This window comes from Sciurus vulgaris (assembly GCF_902686455.1).
Source record: "Sciurus vulgaris genome assembly, chromosome: 3".
In the NCBI taxonomy this organism is placed as follows: domain Eukaryota; kingdom Metazoa; phylum Chordata; class Mammalia; order Rodentia; family Sciuridae; genus Sciurus; species Sciurus vulgaris.
The window spans coordinates 59,503,536-59,524,577 of NC_136463.1; the positions used below are offsets into that span (position 1 = coordinate 59,503,536).

General features: G+C 52.0%; 1 protein-coding gene across 2 annotated transcripts; it reads right to left on the reverse strand.

The window, feature by feature from the left end:
- Positions 1-405: 405 nt before the first annotated feature.
- Positions 406-20,744, reverse strand: SMTNL2 (smoothelin like 2). Of its 2 annotated transcripts, none has more exons than XM_079134111.1 (8): positions 20,284-20,744; positions 13,536-13,623; positions 12,805-13,047; positions 12,105-12,180; positions 10,993-11,172; positions 9,763-9,880; positions 9,276-9,427; positions 406-1,465 (listed from the first exon to the last, which is right to left on the reverse strand). In XM_079134111.1, exons 1-8 carry the CDS (start codon positions 20,671-20,673, stop codon positions 1,339-1,341), a joined length of 1,374 nt encoding a protein of 457 aa, XP_078990237.1. In that variant the 5' UTR covers positions 20,674-20,744; the 3' UTR covers positions 406-1,338. The 2 variants fall into 2 exon arrangements, with proteins under 2 accessions (XP_078990237.1, XP_078990236.1); XM_079134110.1 differs by having other exon boundaries at positions 13,536-13,626.
- Positions 20,745-21,042: the final 298 nt, after the last annotated feature.

Here is a 21,042-nt window from a genome sequence, read left to right on the forward strand (position 1 = left end):
AACCCAGTTATGATTCTTGAATAAGAATAAGGTAATGGCTACAGTTTTATAGGATCTAAAGATTTTTCTATTAAAATCCTACCACCAAGCAGTCATGAAATTAAACCTGCACCTTTTGATGGGCTTCCAGGGGCTGCAAGTGTACCTCAGTGGTACAGCACTTGCCAAGCATGAGCAAGGCTCTGGATCTGATCTCCAGCACCATGAAAAATTTTTTTTCAATAAAACACACCCCAAAAATGTTCCATCTTGAGCCACAGTTTATCATAACACATTTGTTAACATCCAAGGGATAGACGTGCAAGAGGGAATTTTCTGCTCATGTGCTTTGGACAACATGGAGACAATGTCAGACTCACAAATTGGGAGACAGCAAATGTCATTTTCAAAGCAGTTTGGTACAAGAACAGTTAAAGTGGGATTTAATCAGATCTTCATGTGAATATATGCAAAGTCTCTTATTCACAAAACTCATATCTCCCAAACAGAAATAAATTCAAAAAGCCAAGTTCAATACATCTTTTTATGTACAAATGAGTCAATGGTACAGATGGAATTCCTTCTTATAAATACCTGCAGCAAATCCTCTAAAAAAGATACGAATAAAAACTCTCAGTATAAAGGGCCTTCCCCAAAAGTGTTAACGTCCAGAGAGCCTATCCTCACCTGAACCCCTGCTGGGCCTCGTGGGAAGAAGAGGAGCACTGTAGGACCAAGGCAAGAGCCTTCCCATCTCCCCACAGAGTAGAGGTGACCTGAAGGTCATCTGTTGCCCAGGACCTGGGCATGATTAAATTGTTTCTTCCCAAGACTTCAGTCTTCTTTGTCAAGCTGCTGATTAAGTGGTCTGTTTCCTGGCAGTGGCCCAAAGGGAGGGAGGAAAGGGACCTACAATAGTGTGAGGAAGTAAAAAAAAACGCTGGGTATTTTGATAAAAAACACTTGGTATAATCAATGGAACCCTGTCAAGCCAATGTATCCAATTCACCAGAGGGAAAACCGTAATTTAGCATTCTGGAATCTACACAGGCAAGCATTTCATTAGGAAGATTATTACTTAGCACCAATTTCTATCTCTCTCTCTCTCTTTCTCTCTCTTTCTCTGGGAATTTTTCCTTTTTCTTGGAGCCCTTGGCCGTGGCTGTGCTGTCCGGCACAGCTCAGCGGTACTTTTAATCAGTAACGCAGCTGGGCACAAAGGGGCGTGCAGTCACACGCCACAGAACAAACAGCAGCTCATGCCACGGGCTGCTGTTCCTGGGGTCATCCTGACTCAGGAACACAAGCATCCCCACAGTCTCATCCTGGGCTGCTCTTTGCTCTCCAGGTCCAAGGGCTTTACTCAAAGCGACGCAGGTGGTTGTACAGGGACTGGACGTAGGTGAAGACGCACATGGGGTCCGGCTTGCGGCCCATCACCATCATGTCCTCCACTTCAATGAGGCGCTCACAGTTGGCCAGATTCCTGAAACACAGAAGCCCCTATCAAAGGATGGTCCCAGCAAGTAGCAAGCCATCCTGCAACTGGGATATCTTTGCTGTCCCCCAAACAGAATCCAGTCTGGAACAAGAGGTGTTTAAGTACCCTCCAGGTCACGAGTCATGAATGTGAATATGGGTGTTTATTCATGAACCATCTATACTATAATTTGTGTGTGCATGTAGGGGGTACTGGAAATTGAACCCACTTTGCCATTGAGCCACATCCCCAGTCCTTTTTGGTTTAGAGACAGTGTCTCACTATTTGCCCAAGCTGGTGTTGAACTTGGGATCCTTCTACCTCAGCCTCCCACATAGATGGAATTACAGGCATGTGCCACCCCACCCAACCATAATTCATATTTTGTTTTAAATAGGTTTATTTAATTTTAAGTGAATTCATCTTAAGTAAAAATGTATTCATTATCCTATGGAAAATTAGCATGAACCATAAAAAGAAATGTAAAACTAATTAAGTAAAAAGCAAATACTCCCATTTGCCTTCCAAAAGAGCATTTTAAATTTTTCTCTTAAAGAAAACTAGTTTTCGTCATGATTTCAGCACACACACACACGTACAGGCAGCTCTTTATAAACCAGTTTCCACATCCACAGATTCAACCAATCTTGCACTGAAAATATTAAAGAAAGAATTACGTCTCTATTGAACATGTACAGACTTGTTTTTTCTTGTCATTGTTCCCTAAACCATACAAGATAACAACTATTTACATAGCATTTACATTGTTTTAGGTATTATAAGTAACCCAGAAATAATCTCCAGTCTACAGAAGGATGTGCACAGGATATATGCAAATATACCATTTTATATAAGGGACTTGAGCACCTGTGGATTTGGGTATCCAAGGCGGGTCCTGGAACCATGGATACTGGAGGATGGTATATGTGAAATAAACTTTCACAGAAATTCTTTTCCCTACTATTACTGACATTTTTTCCATGTTTCATATTTATTCCCCTCCCCACCTCCTATAAACTGCTGGTCATGAACCACTAATTTAATTTTACAAAGTACTAGGAGGGTATAACTGGCAGTTTAAAAAGTTGCTCAAAATCATCTTGTCATCCCATCTCCGACATCACCTACTTCCCCACCCCAAGGCCTGTGCCTCACACTCTGGGAAACATGGGTTTAACTCTCAGCACCTTGGTGCAGACTCCTGTGTAAATTGTAGCCTCTCAGGGGTCCCCAGGACTCAGGAAGATGAACTTCATCAGTCAAGACAACAGCCCTGCGCATCTCAGCACTGAGTCCTGAAAGAGCGGCAGGCATCCTGTCGACACCAAGTGATGCCCTGGCACTCTCTGACTTTGCTCACAGTCTGCCCAGGGCTCCTGGGCACCAGGGGTAACCAGCCTGAAACAAGGCACATTCAAAAGGGCAACAAGAAGTGCATTTGTCCCACTCGCTGGTGCCCTTCTTTCTGTAGCTGTGTGTACTTCTGCAGTTCCAGGCTTCCTCGGGCTTCTTTTTCCCCCCACAATCAATAAGTTCATGACTGTCAGGGCTCAAATCCCAGCTCCATCTCTTGCTAACTCTATGATTTAGGACAATAAACTTAATTTCTCCAGGTCTCAGTTTTCTCATCTGGAATAATATCCACCTCACAGAACACCATGAGGATTAGTTACCTAATCTATGAAAATCAGTCATAACAGCACCTGGCACATCAAAAGAGCTCCATCAACTGCTGGAGATTATCACTATTGCTGGTTTTATTATACACCTCGCTTTAAGGAGCAGAGGGGATCATGAAGAAGCCTCGAAGTGAAATCTAAACAGCTGGATTCAGATCCTGACTCTGCCAATCACTTCATCTTTCTGTGCCCATTACCTGAGCAGAAAATTGACTACACCTCTGTTCTCCTTTCCAAAGGGTTTGTGAAGAGACTGTGTTCCCACAATGTGACCTTATGCACCTTGAACCCCAAAGAGCCCAACCAGAGGGGAGACCCCAGAGAGCAAACCAGGACTCCTCAGACCCTCCACAGAGCTTGAAGTCAGTTCAGCATGATTCCCACAGCACCTTCTACCAGGACAGGGCACCAGGGCAGCTTGCTGGGCTGTGCACTCTGGAGACAAAGACTGTAACATTACTACCAGGCCCTGGTCTGTGGTGCTGGCAAGACTCCAGTCCTCCTATCAGAAACCAAATGTCAAGGCGAAATGGAGACATCTGTCCCGGATCCCATCTCCACCTCCCCTTCGGGTTGGAGTGGGTGGCCTGTAAGTGAATCCAACAGCGTTGAGGGTGAAGAGTAGGTTTGGCCCAATAAGCAGGCACCCTCTCTCCCCAGACCAGGCCAGAGCTCAGGGTCAGGGAGGTCAGCCCTCTGAGCAGGGCAGGCATGCAAGGGTGCTTTGTGGACAAGGACTAAAAAGTCTGAACTCTTCAAGAGGGGCCAGGACCTGAGTTCACCTTGCAGAACTATCACTGGCATCTGGTGTCTTCCTCCTCCCCTGCCCCACAGAGAGAAAACCTTCTCTCTCTCCCTCCCTCTCAGGCCTCCTATTTAGAGGATCCCAAGTATGCAAACAGGCTTCACATGAGCCCAGGTTCCCACCACGGATAGTGGTGACCTCAGTGTCCCTGCCCCATTATAATGAGGACAGTACTAAGACCCTAAGACCTCAGCCTCAGAAGAAAACTCAAATATCACCCTGTGAAAACACCCCCAATCAGAAGCACAACCATCTCTATCAAGGCTCTGCTTTGGCTTGCTCTCCTCTAGAACCAGGGAGAGGGACCTAATTTCCTCCAAGGACCATTCCAACCTTTCCGCAGATGGCTCCAATCATAAGGAACCTGTTGCCTATGTTGCTCATGCTATTCTGTCTCTTTGTGCTTTCTACCTCATGTTCCCACAAGGTTATTCTCAGTCTAATTTTTCCCCATAAAATAGCCCTTTACATGCTGAAAGAGAACCTTCATATTGGAATCTTTCTGGTTCCTTAATTAAGTCCCCAAAGGGCACCAAGAATGGGCTCCTCTCAATTCTGATTTTTGATTTCTCTCAACAGTCAGAATTGCTGGCACTTTCCAGGTCTTGTCCAACTTGTGCAGAGGAGGATGAGTGAACCCCTTCTTTCATCTGGAGGCTACACTCACCCTCCAACAGATGGCCCCTGCCCTGTCTAGGCAGCAAATCTTCAAGATCCGTAGAGGCCTTACCTTCACTCTCATGCCAGGCAGTGACTTCCCCAGCAGGCCACCATCCATCTAGTCCCTACCCTACCCCATTGTCATTTTTAAATTAAGCAGATGAGAATATGGGGTCTCTGAGTCAGGGGAGAGAGGGTCACAGTATGTAACAAGTAGCCACCATCTCTCAACTCCTTTTTTCCTTTCTGTGCACCATCTTTGCCCCTCAGCTACTTCTTGCCCTGGGAAGCTCCAAATTCTCCCTCCTACATGTAGAAAAGTATCCCTATCTGAGAACACAGCATGGTGCACACCAGACCCTCAAGGACACATGCCTTCCACTCCAACTTGTCCCCGCAAACAGAGCACTCTCCCTCAGTTGGTGCCAACTATAATGGTAGCAAGATTTCTAGAAGCTGCAGACACCTGTTGAATAAAACTCAGGAGACCTGGTAGGAGAAAAGAGTAGTGATGGTTGGTCCCCACCGACCTTTTTTGTTTTGTTTTGTTTTGTTTTCAGTACTAGGAATTGAACTCAGAGCCTCACACATCTAGAAAAACGCTCTACCGCCCACCAAGTTATATCCAAGTCCCTTTTATTTCTTATTTTAAGACAAGGTCTCATTAAGTTGTCCAGATTGGCCTTGAACTTGGAATTCTCCTGCCCTAGTGGGTTGCTGTGATTACAGATGTGTACCACCACGCCCAGTCCCATTAACTTTTGTCAAAATACTTAAGTCTCAAAATGTCAGAAGTCCCAGGTACCTTTTACATTTAAAACAAACAGCTTTCGTAAACACGATCCAAGGTTGTTTTAATTAATTCAGACTACACGGAAAAATCCAAAGGAGAAAGTACAAATCGCTTTCATTGGCACCACAGGGCAAGACATTGGCCTACTATCATGAACTTACTTAAACCCCACCTTCAGTTTAAAGGGTTTTCTCCTACTCCCATCACCTGTGATCTTCAGCTACCATAGGGCTGGCCTGTAAGGGACATGGAGGAGGGACTTCGGGGGGTTATTTTTATTTTTTTAAGCCTGCTCTAAATACAGACCAGGATGCCAGGGCTCGGACTGCTGCCTCCTGTCTGGTTTTAGACAGAGACACATGGACGCTACAAATAGCCTGGAAGCCCCTTCTGCTGGGGCGTAACCCGAGAGCAGGACACATTCCACGCAGGGCAAGTGGGAAGCGTCCTGCACTCAGCTCTGTGGAGAAGTGGGGAGGAAAGGTGCAGAAGGGCCAGGCGCCTGCCCGACTCAGCCCTTCCATAAAAGGGACTGGTCCTCCCTCGTTCCAGGCCCTGAACACCTGTCAGGCAAGGGAAGCTCGCACCGCTGTCAACACTGCATCACTCACACAGATTAGGCCACAAGGAATCTCTGGGCCCAGAAACTATGGGGAGGAGGGGCCACACACACCACTTTTACTCCAAAGGTTTCCAGTCCTTGTGCCTTAAAGACACTTGCTCGCCAAAGGTTCTGGAACCACTTCCTTCCTGGATGCATGGTTTGGGGACCACATGTCCTTTCCCTTCTAAAAGTCATGCCTTGATTGGATCCCAGGCTTCTCTCATCTCTGGCTGCCTGCTCCCAAACTGCCTGTCTTAGCTCTGCCCTCTACCTCTGCCTCTGCCTACGTGGTTTTTGATGGCTTTCAATAGTGTCATGCATCCGCTCAGATTTTGCTGGCAAACCTAACTGGAATACCTGAGACATGGAGAGTTTGTATCCTCAAACAGGTGTCCCTGTGATTTCCTACAGCTTTCCTAACCAGTTGTCCAAGTGGCTGTCCTCCCTAAAGGACCCAGATAGGCAGGCCCATCTTCCCAGCCCTCTCCCAGACTTGTACCTGTGAGATAATCTCATGGGTGACTCATTAGGGGAAGTGCTTTCCCAGGCTCTGAGCAAGCTCCCCACACAGGCCTGCTGTAGGATGCCCCTCCCCACCCCCTGGAGTCAGCAGAAAAGCCAGAGCTAATCTCAGGAGCCCCATCACACCCTCCTCCCCTCCCCAGCCAGGAGCAGGCTCAGGCCGCAGGAAGGCAGGGTTGAGATTTTTGCCCCCTTGTTTGCTCTGGAAAGGAGAAGGCAAAGCCTGGACCAGTTTCTACCACCCCTTCCCCCTCCCCCAGATTGGGAATAGAAGAAACATCTGTTTGGAGTCTGGAGGCTCCGTGAACTCAAACAGTGTGCTGGGAAAGCACAGCCTGGAATGGTTCTGGCTTCAGCTGCCAAAGGAAGCTGTTTTCCTTGCGAGCTGGGGCGCCAGGCCACCACCCCATGGCCCAGGGTGTCCCTCTCCCTGCCACAGCCCAGCTTGGCCCAGGGTTGAGGGTAACCAAGGAAGCCAGGGCATAAGCTAGCACGGCTTAGCCCATTGGACATAAATGGTGAAGAATTCTATAGATCCAGCATGGCCTCCCTGCAGTAGAGGTGGATCTTGAAGTACCCAAGTACCTCACACATTCTAACAGTCTGATTTTTGACAGTCCCCATTTCTGTGTTACCAGCAGCTGGGCCTCCTCCTCTGAGCCACCCCCTCCCCACATCATGCCGCGACACCTGGCGCCATGCCACCTTCGTCTGGATCCAGTTGCATAACACACCCGTCCAGAGCTGTTTCTGCTATTAGGATGACAACTAATCCCAAGCAGCCAAGAAAGAGAAGGCTTTAAAGTATACACGGAGTTCTTATGACCCCAAGGGGCTGAAAGTCCCAGCACGTCACCCAAGACAACACAACAGGCCCAGACGGATGGTCCAAAATGTCAGGCAGAGCTTAGAGCCAGAGGCCTGATTCTGCCCCAGAACAAGGCTTGCTGCTCTAGAGAACAGCAGCTGTCGGACCACACCAAGGGTTAGGGTTGTGAGATCCAGTGACTCCACCTCCTCCCTGGCCAGGCTCAGGGCCTGGCATGGGAGGCTGGGCTGCATGGTAGGCCCAGAATGGAGTGAGCAGGGCAGGCAAGGCCGGGAAAGGTCCCTTCAACACAGGAGGATATGGGCACTGAGGACCCAGGCCAGAAACTCACATGGTCCCTCAGGGACAGACCTCAGAGGTGACAACACAGGGCACAAAGGTAGGGAGAGAAGGATGGATGTGCCCCCAGCCCAAGAAACTCAGCTTTGGAGTGGACCTTCCTACCCTCTGACCTTCAGAGAACAGCATCAGGTGACTCTGAGGACCACTTTGTCCCCTGTTTTCTACCCACAGGGAGCTGTGATGGGCCACAGTGACGGCTCCCCTGTCCTCTGGTCAGCCAGCACCAGCCCCGGGTGTGAGGTCAGGAGGGGAATGAAGTCCGAGTATTATCCCAGGGCTTCTTCTTTGCCAGACCATGTGAGCTGGCCACCTCCAGTTGCCCAAAACACAGCTCCTATGAGACAGCTGCTCCATGCAGCTAGTGTTGTCTCCATTTCCAGTAATGTTAGACATAGGGCTGGTAACAGCTCTGCACTGCAGTCACCCCAGACGTGCTGCTGCACACAACCTGCTTCGTTTCTCTCACTCCTGCCCACGCCTTTGGAAAGAGTCCCTTTATCAAAAACACCTCACCCAGATTGAATGTACACCTACCCTCCGCCAGGGCCCTGACAGATGGACCTCACTTAGCCAACTCTCCTGATGCTCTGGGGGTTGCCCTTGGCCAATAACCAAATTCCAAACTGGTTTCTCAAGCACGTCCCAATCCCAGAACTGCTCCTCCCTCCTAAATCTTCCTATGAGTGGGACATGAGGAGACAGGTGCCATGGTTTGGATAGGGTTTGCCACCACCAAAACTCATGTCATGGCATTGAGAGGTGGAGGGGACTTTAAGAGGCATTGGGATCATAAAGGATCTACCCTTCTGAAGAGACTAACATGGTTTCTGCAAGAGTGGGTTAGTTATCTTGAGAACAGTTGTTATAAAGCCTTCAAACCCCTTATCTGCTCCTCTCTTACATATATACCCATTTGCCCTTCCTCTTTCCACCATGAGTTGAGGCAGCACAAGACTATCACTAGAAGCCAAGCAGATGCCAGCACTGCAACCTTGACCTTCCAGCCTCCAGAACCAAAATAAACCTTTTTTCTTTATAAATGATCTAGTTTCAGGTATTCTGTTACAGTAATAGAAAACTCACCAAGATGGTATTCTTAGCATTTCATGGAAAATCCTAGAACAGTATTTAGGGATGCAAAATCTACTTGTGAAATGTTCCAAATATCATCCAGCTTCCTACTGATCAGCAACTGGGGCTTAACTAACCAACTGCATCTGTTCACCCATGTAAGAAGACAGACCCACTGCCCTGGGAACCCTGTTCCACTGTCCCTCATGCTCTGTGGTTTTTCTTCCAGACTATACCCCAGAAGTTGAGCACCACCAAGAAGGGGAAGAACACCAGGAACAGAGAAAGCCTGGCTCCACCACCAGGTGTTGCAGGACTGAGCAAATCCCTCACTGGGCCTCAATCTTCCCATCTGTACAAGAGAAGGACAGACTGACTAGATGACCTCAAGATCCCTCCTCTATTTGGCCAGCTGCTCTATGTCCTGCCTATCCCCAAACCCCACCTGGGGCAGAAATAGTACTCAGGGTCTCCACTGGAGCTAGTAGCCAGCAGGACTTGCCATACTTACTCTGCCATGGTAAAGGCCAACTCAAAGTTCTTCTGCCGCTGTGCAGGGTTCAGGGCATTATAGTCGAAGGCATCAGGGAAGAAGGAGTGCACCAGGGCACAGAAGGCCATCCCATCACTCCAGCTTGATGAGAAGTTCTGCAGGTCCACATGCTGCAAGCAGAGCACGAGGGTTCAGTGGAGGGTGGGGGTACCCAGTTCAAACCCACAAGCAGGTGCTCTCCCTGCCCCTCTCCAAGGCCCACCACCACCCAGCTCATCAAAAAGTTGTTGCCAGACCTCACCCCTTAAGGTGCACTGGACTAGGCTGCTCAGGCCTAGATCCAGATTCCTGCGATTCCTAAGCAACAGCAGCAGGTAGCTAGACACCTGCTGCGAAAGCACCATTTCTCCAGCTCCAACCCTTCCCTCAACCTGGGTGAGCTCTTCCCCCACCCAGGAAGGTAAGAGCAGGGATGAAGCTTGACTGGCCCTGGGCCAGGGCTCACCTGGTAGCCCAGGGTCTTGCTGCGGCACCACTCAAGCAGGATTTGCTTAATGCTGCTGGCACTGGCCACACCAAAGCTCTGCGACCGCTTCAGCTTGGCCCGGGCCTCACCTTTGCCCCTGCAAAGAAAGGGCAGGCCTGCTGTGGGGGATGAAGGGGAGGACATCTCTAGACCACCCAATTAGATACCCCCCAGGTCTGCTCACTCTGGGGTGACACTGGGTGGTGTGTAGCTTGGGCCACACAGCATGGCCCCACATACCACAAGTCTCCTTCAATGGTGTCTGGTAGGACCATGGCCCCCCTCCAGCCCTCCAAGATCCTGAGAATTTATGTACCCATAAGCAAGGGCCACTGGATAATCCAATGGAGTCCTCCTTCCCTGAGGGCTCTTTCCTGCCAGAAGGATGGTTTCCTCCTTGGGACCCCAAGGACACTTCCTAATGGCTAAGATCAGGTTGCTCACCTTGGGGTCAGGGGGGATCTTCCTGCCTGAGACTCCTCCCTAGACTTGAGCAGAGTGCCTAGGCCTCGCCTAGCACAGAGCAGGTGTCAATACTATGCACCGACCAGGGGAATGGATAAATATGCAAAGGCAGGCTCCAGGATCCCATCTCTAACAGAGCATGCTGGTGGCCAGTGGGCCCCTAAGCCCTGCCATGTCACCTCGTTGGTCCTCAGGCAAGTGCAGCCCAATGGCAGCAGGGCCTCCCAACTCCAACCAGGAATACCAACACCTGCCAGATTCCCTGGGCATACCCCGAAACTAAAGGAGTGACAACCCCTGAAAAATTCAGGTGTGAGGGTGGCTTTGGAACAGTGGGGGTGTAGAAGACTGGGATTCCTGGGAATAGAGGAGAGGAAAATAGGGACATATAGCAGTGACATCCAAAAGGTCCTTTAAACTGTCTCCTACCTTGCTTGAGGGCAGAGCCCAGGGCCTCCTGTGGTGTGTGACCAGAAAACTTTGTCCCCAAACCCTCCTTTGAAAGACCATACAGTCCCAGCCACAGCACACAGGGCTGTCGTGGGCCCCCTACAGCCTCTTCTCCCCATAAACCCACACTCTGACTCAATTCTGACCTTGAACTTTGTCCCAGAGGTCTGGACTCAGGTAACGTCCCCTGGGTAACAGGTCAGGGCACTGCCTTCCTATGAACTACCTGCCTGACCCATCTGGGCTGGGCCTGCTGTAGGGAGGAGGGCCTGGACTGGGGGTGAGTGTCCGTACTTGCCCGCTGTATCCTGCTCCCACTTCTCAAACAATGCCTTCCGGGCCTGTGCCCCTGAGGTGCGGGGCAGTGTCTGCGACCTCACCAGCTCTCTGCGACGCTCCCCCTGGCGAGGAGCCTGAGTCACGGCCGGCAGCTGTGGGGATGGGGGCGACTGGGGTGGTGTCACCAACGGCGGGCTAAGGAGAGAAGCACCACATCATGAACACAGACCTGGTTTCACTAGCTCCCTAAACCCCAGTCCAGCCCCTGATGAGTGTGAGTGAGGCAGACAGGCTGTGCCCATGATGGATGGGCGCTACAGTGGCAGTCAGAGAGCAAGCCCCGCCTGCTCCAGTCCTCAGCTGGTTTGGCAGGTTTTCTGAACTGAGTTGCTGGCTGAAACACGCCAGGCCAGAGGGCCGACTGGGGAAGGAGGGTGAACCCCTTTTCTGGATGTAACCATCCCTTCCTTGGCAGGTATCAATGCTTGGGGGTGGCCAGGGAAGCCAGGAGGAATCCCCTAAACCAGCCCCACCAGGACCAGGTCTCCCTCCTCCACCACCACTAAATGAGATCCCCCCCATGTTCCCCAATCCCCCAACAGTCTGCCAGAAAGACAATTCTCCATTTAATATTCAAAGAAAGAAAGAATAGCCCAGTTGCCCAGTTTGCCACCCTCAGTTCCAACCACAGCTCTGCTGGCTGCCTGGGAAAGGTCTGCACCACAGGGAAGCCCCTGGGCCTCTCCACACATCTGCTCATCCTAAGCTGGGAATATCTAGCTTGGAGGGACCCTCCAGTCAGCAGGGATGGAGGAAGAGAAAGTGGGACATCCTTCTGCCCTCCTTCCTCCTACAGAGGCTGAGACCCCACACACATCTGCAATCTTTTAACTGACTTGCTTTAAGAAGCCAAGCTGCCGCCATATTTCTCTAAGGGACTCTCTCCACCAACCCCACAACTCACTTCCCCTGTTCATACCGTACCAGCCAACCCCACAGCCTCAGTTCTGGGGAGCACGAACTCTAGGAGCTCTACTCCTGCGCCAGCACAGGAAGCTCCCTGAAGGTGGCCTGGATAGCCTGGGTCCCCAGAAGAACAGAAAAGCCACCTGGGAAGACAGACTCACCTGTCCTTGCGCTTCCCTGCTGTCACTGCCCCAAAGCCAGAGCTCGACAGAGATCGAGTAAAAGAGGAATTCTTCTCTGTAGGACAAAGGAAGGGAGAGAAATTACAAGCTTGGCCTTAGAGAGGGTTGGCCACAGCCCCCATTTTTCTGGCCCTGCCCATTTATCTGGCATCACTTTGGACAAGCCAGAATTCCTGGGCTAAACTGCCTTGCCTCAACAAACCAAGGAAAAAGGAAAATAGGGACATATAGCAGTGATATCCAAGAGGTCCTTTAAACTGTCTTCTACCTTGCTTGAGGGCAGGGCCCAGGGCCTCCTGTGGTGTGTGACCAGAAAACTTTGTCCCCAAACCCTCCTTTGGAAGACCATACAGTCCCAGCCACAACACACCAATGAGACCTGACCACAGGCTCAAGAGAAGCCTGGGGCTGCTGACAGAAAGGACTGTGCCAAATGATTTCAACCAGTAATGGAAGCCGTGACCATCCCCCACAGAGCATGATGCTGCTTCATGGCATCTCTGGAGAGGAGTCCAGCACGACAGGACAGACAGGTTAACAGAAGGGGCTGCAATGATAGGCAGAGGGGACTGGGGCCTGGCCTGGCTTTCTTGAGTCTCCTGCCACCCTCCTCCAGCCCTGCCCTCCCTCTCCTCCTCTAAAGTGGCTCAGTTCCCATACCACTCTCTCCAGCTCATACCAGTGGGACTGGGAGCCCAGGGGGTGGTGGCCTCACTGGGACTTGGGCTGAAGCCCCCCAGAATGGCAGCAGAAGTGGGTGATAGAGCTGCAGCTGAGGTCTCTCCAGAGAACTTCTCAGAGACTCTGGTGACTGCTGTGACTGGCTGGTGAGGCAGTCGCAAGGAGAGGCTCACAGGTCGAGGCTTGGGGGGCTCTGGTGCTGAGAAGGCTTGGGCAACTTCAGGGGGTCTATCGCCTGGACCTGGAACATGTGACCAGCAAGGAAGGATCAGCTGTAGCAGCCAGAGGAGCCTCAGACTCCCTAGGAGGGCTCCAGCCTCCCTAGCACTCCTCCCACCTCCTCTAGGAAGGCCCCCCCGCCTCAACCTCCCTTTTTGGAAATATCCTGCTGCTACAATCAGAGTTGATTCTTCTCATCTTCCCCTCATAACTAGTAAACACTAGTTGGCTGGTCAGTCACTCTCTGTCCACTTCATTGCTTAGACAATTCCTCAGCTTCCTGCTTGCTTTTCTCCAAAAACAGGAAAGTTCACTACCTTCTAAGATCTCCCATTTCCCTCTGTGTTTAAAAAGATGTACTATACACTGAATGAGGCTGCTCTCCTGAAAGCTCTCTGCCTATTGGAGTTCAGGCTCAAGTCCCCCCAAACCAAGGAATGGCTGGCACAAATGCCTGGCCAAGTCCTGCCCAAACCTATCCATCCACCTCTCCTATCCCTCTATCCCTACCTGCACCCGGTTGGTGTCCATTCTCCATGATGCATGAGTTTGAGGTTCGTCTCATCTCTGGCTCACTGGCTTCATCATGATCCACACTCTGCTGAGACAGTGACACCACTGAGGCTCCATCAGTTGGGGCCAGCTGCCAACCCCCAAAAGCACTTCCCAAAGTTCCTCGTAGTTCAGCAGGGTGAACATCCCTCATTTTGAAAGCCCCCAGGAGATATAGTGTTGAGCAAGGTCAAGAGCAAGCTGGAATGAACCCACCCCAGCTACAGAGCCCCTGATGTAGGTGATAGAGCTGCAGCTGAGGTCTTCCCAGAGATTGCTATAGGCTCATTCCAGAGCCCAAAACAGCTAAGGACACAGGTCAAGGTTAAGGGTTCTGAAGCACTATTAGGCAACTCCACCTCTCCCCACAGGCTGGTCCAAATGACCAGCGTTGGGAGAGCCTGGACTCTTTTCCTCCCAGGCTTGACTCCCCACGTGGGAGTGGCAGGCACCAGGAGGGACAAGGTCCTCTGGAGTCAATGATGGGTAGCAAAGGCTCCTCACACCAAGGCCTTTCCACTGGATGCAGTGACATGAGACTTCCCAGATGTGCAGAGCACTGGAGCTAATGGGCTCCATGCCACCCCTCCATCCTCCCTGGGCCACAGCAGAGGTTGGAACCAGCAGAAGGCAGACAGAGAGCAAAGACCAAGAGGAAGGTGGGGTAAAGAAGCCTGGGCTTCTGGATGAACTGCCAACCCACTGTGTGACCCGGGATACACCATGTCCCCTCTGACTCTCAGTTTAAAAAACAGGATCAGACTATGCAAGTGTCATTTGAGAAATTACCAAATGTTAGGACCATTTCACAGGTGGAACCTGAGGTCTCAGAAAGGGGACATGCACTGACAGTGTTATAGAATGAAAAATAGCCAGGATGTGTGGCTGGGGGGATGTCCTCCTCACCCTAGGTCAGCGCCTGCCAGGAGTACCTGGACTTGACTCCTTAGGCAAGAAGGGACATGGGGCAAGGGTGTGGGAGGACAAGGGCCAGAACTCAGAGCTTTGGGGAGAAAGGCATCCAAGTGGAAGAGTGATGGATGCAGAAGGAGAGAGGATGCCTCACCTGCTCCAAGCCCAGGCTCGGGCCTGAGTGCAGAGGACAGTTTGGAGGAGAAACAATAATTTCCATTTTAGACATGACAAGTATAAGGGGTCCCTGGAACATCAGGGAGTTAAGGAGGTAGTTGGATATTTGAGTCCAAAGGGTAAAAGAAAGTAAGGATGGACGATACGGAAATAGTAGTCACAGCATCCAGAGGCTCCAGGGAGCCCAGCAGAGGAAGCACCAGCACAGGGGCAGTGGGGACCTGAGATGAAGCACCCACATCTCAGAGGCAGAAGAGATGCCTGTGGGGAGAATAGAAGGAGTAGCCAGAGAGATAGGAATAAATGCAGAAGGATATTGAGAAAGCCAGGGAGGGAAGTGAATCAAGAAGGCCAGCGTGTCCAAAGGCAGCCTGAGGTCAAGGAATAGAAAGTCGAGATGGAAAACTTGTGTCCCTTGCGTTTAGCCAAAAGAGATCATTGGTGATGGTTACCAAAATGGAATCAGAGGCATGGGAGTGGGGGCCGGAGACAACCTGGGGGAAGCAGAGGAAAGTAGCAGGAAGCTTGGGCTGCAGGTTCATCTCCAGTCACCCATCTTAGTCATGCAAGTGGAATAGGGAAAAGGGGTCTGGGGTGTTTTCCAGATGAAAGAGGCAGGACCACACTGACAGGCTGAGAGAAAGTTGAGGGAACTATCTGTAGGGTAGGGACCTGGCAAGGTGACAGAGAACAGGACCCAAAGCCTGAGGAGAGCCTAGCCTTAGAAAGGAGGCAACCCCTAAACTTCTGGTTCAGAAGGGTAAAGGATAGAGGCCAGGCCTGCTGAACGCAGAACCACTGGAGAAGGGCAGGGTGTCTCCTGACACTCCATAATAGGGAGGACATCCCTAGAGTCACACTACTAACCTGAAGCCAAGCCAGCAGGGAGAGGAGAACTAGCCAGTTCAGCTGAAACCCCAGCCCCTACTGTCACCAGGGTCTCTCTGGGGTCTCATGTCCCCCCATCTATGCCATTCTGGTTTAACAGGTTTCACAGGTGTAGGAAGGGGCCTGGAGGGACAGGTTGATGGTGAAATCATTTTCCCAGGAATGTAGGTCTTTATGGGGGAGTCCCCCACAGCCATCTTCCCTGCATGCTGCAGGCCCCCACCACCGATGCTGCCCCAGGGACCAGGCAGGAAGAAGGTTCTGTACCTCTGCATCAGCCAGACTCCTGCTAAGGGGTCTCCATCACAGGTAGGAAGAAAGGAAGCTGAGCTAACAGGCTTGCAGGGTGGCAGCTGGGGGTGGAGCTGAATCCTGGCTCCCATGTCCCCCTCTCCCTGACTCCCCCAGCCCCACATTACAAAATACTCTTCACCTGGAGAAAGAGCTCTGCTCATGCCTCAGACCAAGAGACAACTGTGAGACCACTCTCCAATCCATCATCACATGGATGGGGAAACCAAGTCCAGGGCTAGGAAAGGATACCCTTAAACTCACACTGTGTCTGAAGGCAGTGTCAATGTCAAGGTTTAGAACTGGGATCTCCTGCCCCATTCCAGAGATCTGTCCACAAACTCTCTGGCCTTTCAGAGGACTGAGAGGATAACTCAACACAAACTTGTCTCCCAAGACCTGGCCAGGGTAAGCTCTGGCCCCAGTGACCTGTCTTAGTCAGATGATAGGAAAGTAAAGGTATGATACGGGGCCATCACCTAGAGGGACAGTCACAGAACACAGAGCCCTGAGACCAAAGGACCAAGCCCAGCTAGGTAAAGTAGGCTGTTCTTCCAGGGACCAAGCCCACCCCAGGAGCTTCTGGCATGTTCCCCCAGTGGGCTACTACTGCCTTTGGTGGGGGCAACCTGTCCCAGCAGGTCCTAGGGAAGAACCTCTGTGTGCAGGAGTCAGTGAAAAAAGTACTGCCAAGCCTTGGGACTGAGGACAGGTCCTGTTGAGCTGGACTGGCACCCCAAGATTCCCCATCTCAGCTTTGTTTTAGAGAGGGGAAGTGCCCCGTGAGGGAGCCCAGGCCAGAAAATTCAAGAGGGAGAAGCAGGGGATGAGATAAGTTCAATTTCAGGAACTCTGGGAGATAGGGCCCTCTAACTGAGGAAGTTTTTTAACATCCTTGTGGGGGAAGGAAGAGCTTAGGCCTTCTCAGTGTTGCCTGATCCATGTAGGCTTACTACATGTGTGCCTGGCACAGCCCATGAGGGACAGAACCCCCATACCAAGATGGTTAACACCGCTGCCCTGCCCTGCCTCCACTCACACCACAGTTTTAAAGAACTCAATTCAAATTTCTCCCTAAAGCATTAAACTCTCTTATCACACCATGCGTCTGGGAAAGGAAGGCAGATAAAGCGAGTCTGGTTTCTTTCATGGCCGGGCCTCTGACACCCGCCTCCTGGCAGTTGTTCCTGAGGGACTGTGCGCCTCAGCCATGGGGACCCAGCAGCTCCAGCTTAGCTGAAGATGACATTTCCAGGGAATAACTCTGGGCCAGCCTCCTGGGGAGTGGGCCTGGCCTCAGGCTGTGACCATCCACCGCAGAGCCCCAGGGGACTCTTGGCTCCCTCCTTGTGGCCAGACAATGGCAATGACTTCCAGGACACTTTGGTAACCCCACTAACTGGGCACTAATTATCCAGCCTGCTCAGCACACAGGGCCCTTCAAGGTTGCTCAACCCCCTTGGTTTGGATACATGGAAACTGAGGCTTGGCTGGGAGGAGATACCCCTAAGCCTCACAGCAAATGCTCCAAAAGTCTGCTCCAGGGTCTTGGGCCTGAGCTCCTCTGACCATCTTCTGTTGTTAAGTTCAGACCTGTGTCTTCTCCTCCCATGTTACAGTAAGGTCAAAGTGTGTGCACTCAGAAGTGGATTACTTGATCAACCCCTTCTGAATTGAATTTGGAGCACACTTACATGCTGAGTACAACCCACCTCCAACTCCATCCCCAGCAAAAAGGTCTCTAAATCTCATTGTTCGTTTCACAGGGACAGTGTAACACCAGGTCCCACAAGGTCTGACCATAAACCAAGTATGCACAGGATGAGACCCTCAAGCCCAGAACCCCACCACAGATATAGAGTATGAGAGGCCAAACACCAGTAGCCCAGTGATCAGCTGTGACTCTGTTCGTTGTTCACACTCCAGTTTTGCCCTGAGACCTTGATTCCTTGTTTGTGACCAAGCACCCAATCATAGGCTGCTGTGGGTCACAGCACATGATCTGGAGAATGTGCATGGTTCCACTCAGCCCTCCTCACTATTACAAACTGTCAAAGAGCCTGTGCCAGTGCTCCCGAAAGGATGGGCTGCAAGAGCAGTGGGGTCAGGCAGGGGAAGCTGCCTCGGGCCCAGGAAGCTGGGACTCAAGGGTGTGCAGCCTCTGGCCCAGCTGGAGGTGGGCCATCCTCCACCCACTACGCTTGCTCTACTACACTTGCTGCTCACTGCCTCCAGGGCCTTTCTGAAATCCACAACCCTACAACTCCCCAGCTGGCTCTCCATCTTCAGCTACAGCATCCCTGACTCCACCCTCTTCTTCAGAAGGATTTCCCTCTCTGGATTTCTAAGAGTGGGCACTCCAGATGCTTCTTGCTTTCTGGCAATTCTATGACCTGGTTTTCACTTGCTTCAAATTTTTCTGCCCCTGCCTAGGGCTCCTTCTCTGCAACTGACCTGAAGACCACACCCATCCTACCACTCCTACTGCCAGCTCTGCTTATATAGCCCCCTGACTTCCAGCATTGATCCATGGATCCTCCTGCACTGAGACAGCTTCATCTGGGTGTCCCACAGCCCCCTCCCAGTCAACACATCCCACCAGACTTGAGACCCCACTAGTCCCTCGAGACAGGGTTCTTATGTCCAAAAACTACCTTGCCTGTTGATTTTACCCTGAAGCCCCCATCCAAGGCAGCCTGTCCACACACCACTGCCCCAGCTCACACCCATCCTTTCTCTTGTAACCATCACAATTAAGTTACTGGTCTCTATTCACCCTTTAACCCACCATCCATTCCTGAGGGAGTTTGCCGATATAAGGAGAATCCTGCCCCTACCCTGCTCAACCCTCCAATGCCATTTCCCATAACTAGGAGGGCTGACCTGGCCTGGTGAATGTCAAATTCCCATTGAAGAAAACCACAACTAAAGAGAATCACATATATACTTCTAAATGTGTATACATCTACATATATATGTGACTCTGAGATTATTTTTTCTTAAAACTTGGACAGCTGCTTTCATAAACAGACTAGTAGCAGATGTGTGTTAAAATAAAACTTCAAAACAATCGATGACATAGTTTATTGGGCATGTGTGAGCTCACAGTGGTGATTTTATACCAGGGACATATGAATTATCATGCTCATAGGACAGACTTGAGTGTATCCATGTTTCCAGACATTTCAAAAGCACACTGGGATAGCCAGGGGATCTGCCCCCAGGACAAAGCCCGACTCCTCTGCCCAGTATCCAGAGCACAATTCTCCCCTCCACTCTTACACCTGGAGGCTCCACCCTGGCCAGCAAGTCCTTTTAGCCTTTCTGAGGCGGCAAGCACAGCCCTCCACACACCACCATCTGTACTAGTAGCAGCAAGTTGGGGCTCCAGCACAAAACCCTCTGTGGAGACCCACTGCAAAGGGACTACTGTGTTTGGAGTAGAACATCTCTGGCTGCTCACAGCACTGCTCAATGTGGGGCCCTCTCCATCAGGGCTGAGACCTCCAGGGGCAAGGCTTTATCTGATCCCCTCCTCCAGCCCCTGAGGTGCAGCCCAGGCTACAGCAGGAGATCTGAGTGTCTGAGAGAGTGCACGAAGGAGGGGCAGCAGGTGCAGACTACTCAAACCCAGACCCTGGAAACCCAACTCCAGAGTACATGGCGGTCAGGATGGAAAATCCCACCTAAGGGCCACTGCACACACACTATGGAAACATTCTATCCAGGACCTGTCACCCCAGGAGGCCCATGCTCAAGGTACTGACTGGTTCACACTGGCCTCTGGCCAGTCACTGACCCCAGGAATTTAGACACCGCCTAATACCTGCCCCACCACCCCGCCTCTTCACAGTAAGGCATTTGCCCCCTGCAATGTATGCAGGTTCCCAAACCAACCCAGATCAGACTGCATTGCTCCCCAAAACACACACACACACACACGGGCTTAGATTCTCAATTTAGGTTAAACTATAACTTGAGCAGTCAGGCTTCAGTGAAGCAGCAACACGAGGGGCGTGAATGGAAGTGGAGGGCCGGGTTGGAGGGTGCTGACCACTCCAGCACTAAGGTGAGGCCCCAGGCGGTACTCAACCTTCAGGGGCTGTACCTTAGCGCCAAGCACTTAGTGTCAAGGGACAGTGGAAAGAGGGAGGCAGAATGCAGTGCAAACAGGACTTGGCTCAAAATTAGGGAAGGCGTTTGAGACAGGTGCAGCGGGCAGACTAAGCAGTGTTTCTCTCGCCCTTTTTAACTCCGGTGTGGTGGTGTAATCCCCTTTACCAAGTCCCAACGGTAGGTAGAGGCCCAGCCTGCAGTCCAAAAGACGCTTGAGAGCGCACGCACACTGGAGGGAGGGGTGCACCAAGGCGCTGAACCCTACTCCCTGGCGCACGCGCACATGAGCCCATACCTGTGTGCAGCGCTCCCCTAGGCTCACCTGGCTGCGGCCGGACAGCGAGAAGGTGGCATGACTGGCGAAGCGTGCAGTGCCCAGGCGGGGCGCTCGTTCCGGAACGCCAGGCGCCGGCGGGGGACTGGGCGTGCCGGGTGTAGGGGACACCCCGGTGGCCAAGCCCAGCGCTTCCACCTGGCGCGTCAAGCGCTCGAGCTGTGCTTGCAGCCGCTGATTGTCGCGCTGCAGGTCCGCCACGGTGCGTGCCAGGGGACCAGCCAGGCGCAGCGCCTCGGCCACGCGCCGCTCCACGCCGCGCTGCAAACCCTGCATGTCCTCATGCAACGCGCGCACTGCGCCCTCCAGCGCCGCCTCGTAGCGGCCCAGTGCCTCGCGCACCGTGCGCGCCTCGTCGGCGTCGGGGGTCGGCTCCATGGCTGTGTAGGGTGCACGGATCTGAGAGCCGATATGGGAGAGGATCCGAGCTCTGCAACTCAGTGCTGCGACTGGCCGTCGAGTACTGGCCTCGCCAGAGGGGCGGTGGGAGGGGCGGGCGCAGGGCGGAGCGGAACGCGTGAGCCCCGGGACTGGGCGCCGCGTGGGGGCGGGGTTGTGGGGGCGGGGCCCGACCCGCTCAGAAACACCCCGCCCCTGGAGATTCGTGTGGTGCGGGACTGAGAGCTTACCACCCGCTCCAGGAGGACAGGGCTCTGTGGGAAGTTCCAAGTCCTAGCCCTCCTTGACCCTGAAGGAGCAACGTGCGGACTGGGGGAGGGGCTGCGTATCCACCGGAAGAAGGCCCAA